The sequence below is a fragment of the Fulmarus glacialis genome, unplaced genomic scaffold (genome assembly GCF_000690835.1).
Source record: "Fulmarus glacialis isolate BGI_N327 unplaced genomic scaffold, ASM69083v1 scaffold21938, whole genome shotgun sequence".
NCBI lineage: Eukaryota > Metazoa > Chordata > Aves > Procellariiformes > Procellariidae > Fulmarus > Fulmarus glacialis.
This window is the reverse complement of record NW_009226622.1, coordinates 3554-5797: the sequence shown is the minus strand read 5'-3', so window position 1 is coordinate 5797 and position 2244 is coordinate 3554. Positions and strand designations below refer to the sequence as shown.

At 59.6% G+C, this 2244-nt stretch overlaps 1 protein-coding gene across 1 annotated transcript in view; it reads right to left on the bottom strand.

Annotated features, from left to right (window-relative positions):
* GAA (glucosidase, alpha; acid) overlaps positions 1 to 2244 on the bottom strand; it is a gene marked incomplete at its 5' end in the record, with an annotated part of 9423 nt that overhangs the window by 4202 nt on the left and 2977 nt on the right. The window contains 4 exons of the mRNA XM_009582867.1: positions 153 to 263; positions 1044 to 1175; positions 1244 to 1362; positions 1626 to 1745. Coding sequence (XP_009581162.1) covers positions 153 to 263; positions 1044 to 1175; positions 1244 to 1362; positions 1626 to 1745 — 482 coding nt within the window. The remainder of the gene's footprint in view (positions 1 to 152; positions 264 to 1043; positions 1176 to 1243; positions 1363 to 1625; positions 1746 to 2244) is intronic.

The following is a 2244-nucleotide window of genomic DNA, read 5'->3' as shown; positions in this document are numbered from 1 at the left end:
GACACGTGAGGCTAAGGGCTGAGCCAGGCTCTGGCAATCATCCCAGAGAGGTCCCTCGGCCGCTTGGCTTTTCCTCCAGCACAAGGGATGAAATCCCAACCCTGCTATCGCACAACCCTGCGGAGCTGGGATTTCCCCCCGGAGCTCCTCACCTGCCCGATGAGCGTCTGCCCTTGGGTGGTGTTTAGGAACAAGCCCCGTCTCAAGCCTTCGTCAAAAGGCCAGTAGGAGCCATGAGGGCTGGTGCTGCTGATGCCGGGATCCTGGGGATGGAGCAGAGGGTTAGCGCCTTTCCCGGCAGACCGTGGCCCCTTCCCCCTGCCAGGCCGGTGTGATTCAGAGAAGATGACAACCCAGACGGGGTCAGGCAGAGCCCACACACGGCGGCTGTTTCCCCCAAGGGGAACAGAAACTTACTTCAACACTTCCAGGCATGTTTTCTAAAATGCCACTTCTGCAAGTCCCCAGGACCCGTTAGGGTGTTTTGGGGAGGGGGGGACAAATGTAAGAAATCTTGCACTTATGCAAGAAACGTCGGGTCACAGCAGGGCTTGGGCTACAACAGGGAGTGCAACGGGGAGGGAACCCGACCTTTCCCTCCCCAGGACCCCCTGGTCCCCACTGCCCCCAGCAAGCAGAACCCGCACCCCGCTTCCTCGCGGAGGGAAGAATGGAGATCATAGCCGGGTCATGAGATCCCAGCACTCGTGGGGATGCAGGGGCACCCGAGCCAAGCACCCACGAGTTAAACAGCCTGACCCACAGTTCCTCCATTCTTTCGCCCATGGGGGACAGGGGCACCCTTGTACCCCCGCAGCAGACAGGAGCACAGCACGAGAACCTGGCCCGTGTCTCTGCGGTCCCTGCATTACGGGGATTTCCAGTGGCAGTTTACAGCTGCCTGCCCAGCACTGGGGACCGACCTCGGATAAAAATCCCCGGGGCTGGGGATGATCAGCTGGGACCGCGAGCATCCCTTATGCCTCTGCCTTGCATCCCGGCTGTGCAACAAAGACAGCACAGGGGGAGAGGAAGGGGAGTACCAAGATCATAACGTAGCGCTGTCTGTGTTTGTGGAGGTCTTCCACCAGCGAGGGGAGGGAGGCAAAGTTCTGGGGATCGACGGTGAAGTCCCGGTACCCATCCATGTAATCGATGTCATTCCACTGTGCATCCTGCGGGACAGAGGCTCAGGGATGGGTTAGAGAGTCTGGACCCTCCCTCCATGGGTCTGGGGGGTTACCTGGGGGATCTGGTAGTTCCTCATGGCTCTCACGGTCTGCCAGGTCTCATTGCTGGATCCGTAGCCCCACCGGCAGAGGTGGAAGCCGAGCGCCCAGAGGGGCGGCATGGCCGGGAAACCTGCAGCGAAAGAGCAGGAGCAGGGATGGGGTGTCCCAAGACAACAGCAGCATCTCAAAAGGATGGGAGAGGAAAGGGAGAGGGGGGAAAGGAGGTAACCGCTGACCCCTGACATGCTGGGAGGGCTGGGGATGGGATGGCTGGGGACCACTGACCCCTCCCCAGCTGGGAGGGCTGGGGACGGTGGTGAAGCTGGGGTGAGACAGGGATGGGGGTGTGGGGAAGGTGCCCAGAGATGGCCACATTGGGGTGCAGGCACTTACCTATCACCTGCTGGTACTGCTGGATAACCATGTTGGGATCGGGCCCCAGGAAGATGTAAAAATCCAGCACCCCCCCGATAGTCCTCCAGGTCAGGCCCGGAGCGGGCTGCAGGGCCACCTCTTTGCCAGAGGGGGAAGAGAAAAAGACAGTCAGAATTGGGGAGCATCCCCCAGACCCCGACCGCCACGGCAGGGACCAGGCACACCACAGGCAACGCTCAGCCTCCAGCAGGGGAAGGGAGAAATCCCTGCCTTGCGCTCAGCAGATGCTAAACGAGCGTCTGGAGGCTTAAATCATCGCAGCCCAGGGAGATTGCTGGTTTACACGGGGAGAAAGCTCACCATATTAAAAATTTGCTCTTTAAGCCCAAAGCTGCGCTGTTCTCCCAGCTTCCACCTAAAGATGAAGCACATGCAGGGCTTTCCTTCATGTCCTCCCCCCAAATCCCCTCCTAAGCGAATTGAGAGCTACTTGTACGAGCAAGCGTGTGGAGCAAGGGCTTTCCTGGGAAGAGCTTTTCACATGAACGAGCCCTCAAACCTCAGCTCAGGTGGTTGCATCTCCCGTGAGCTCCTCCTCGGGAGCATTGCTGCAATAAAATCGAGCGCAGCTGGGGCT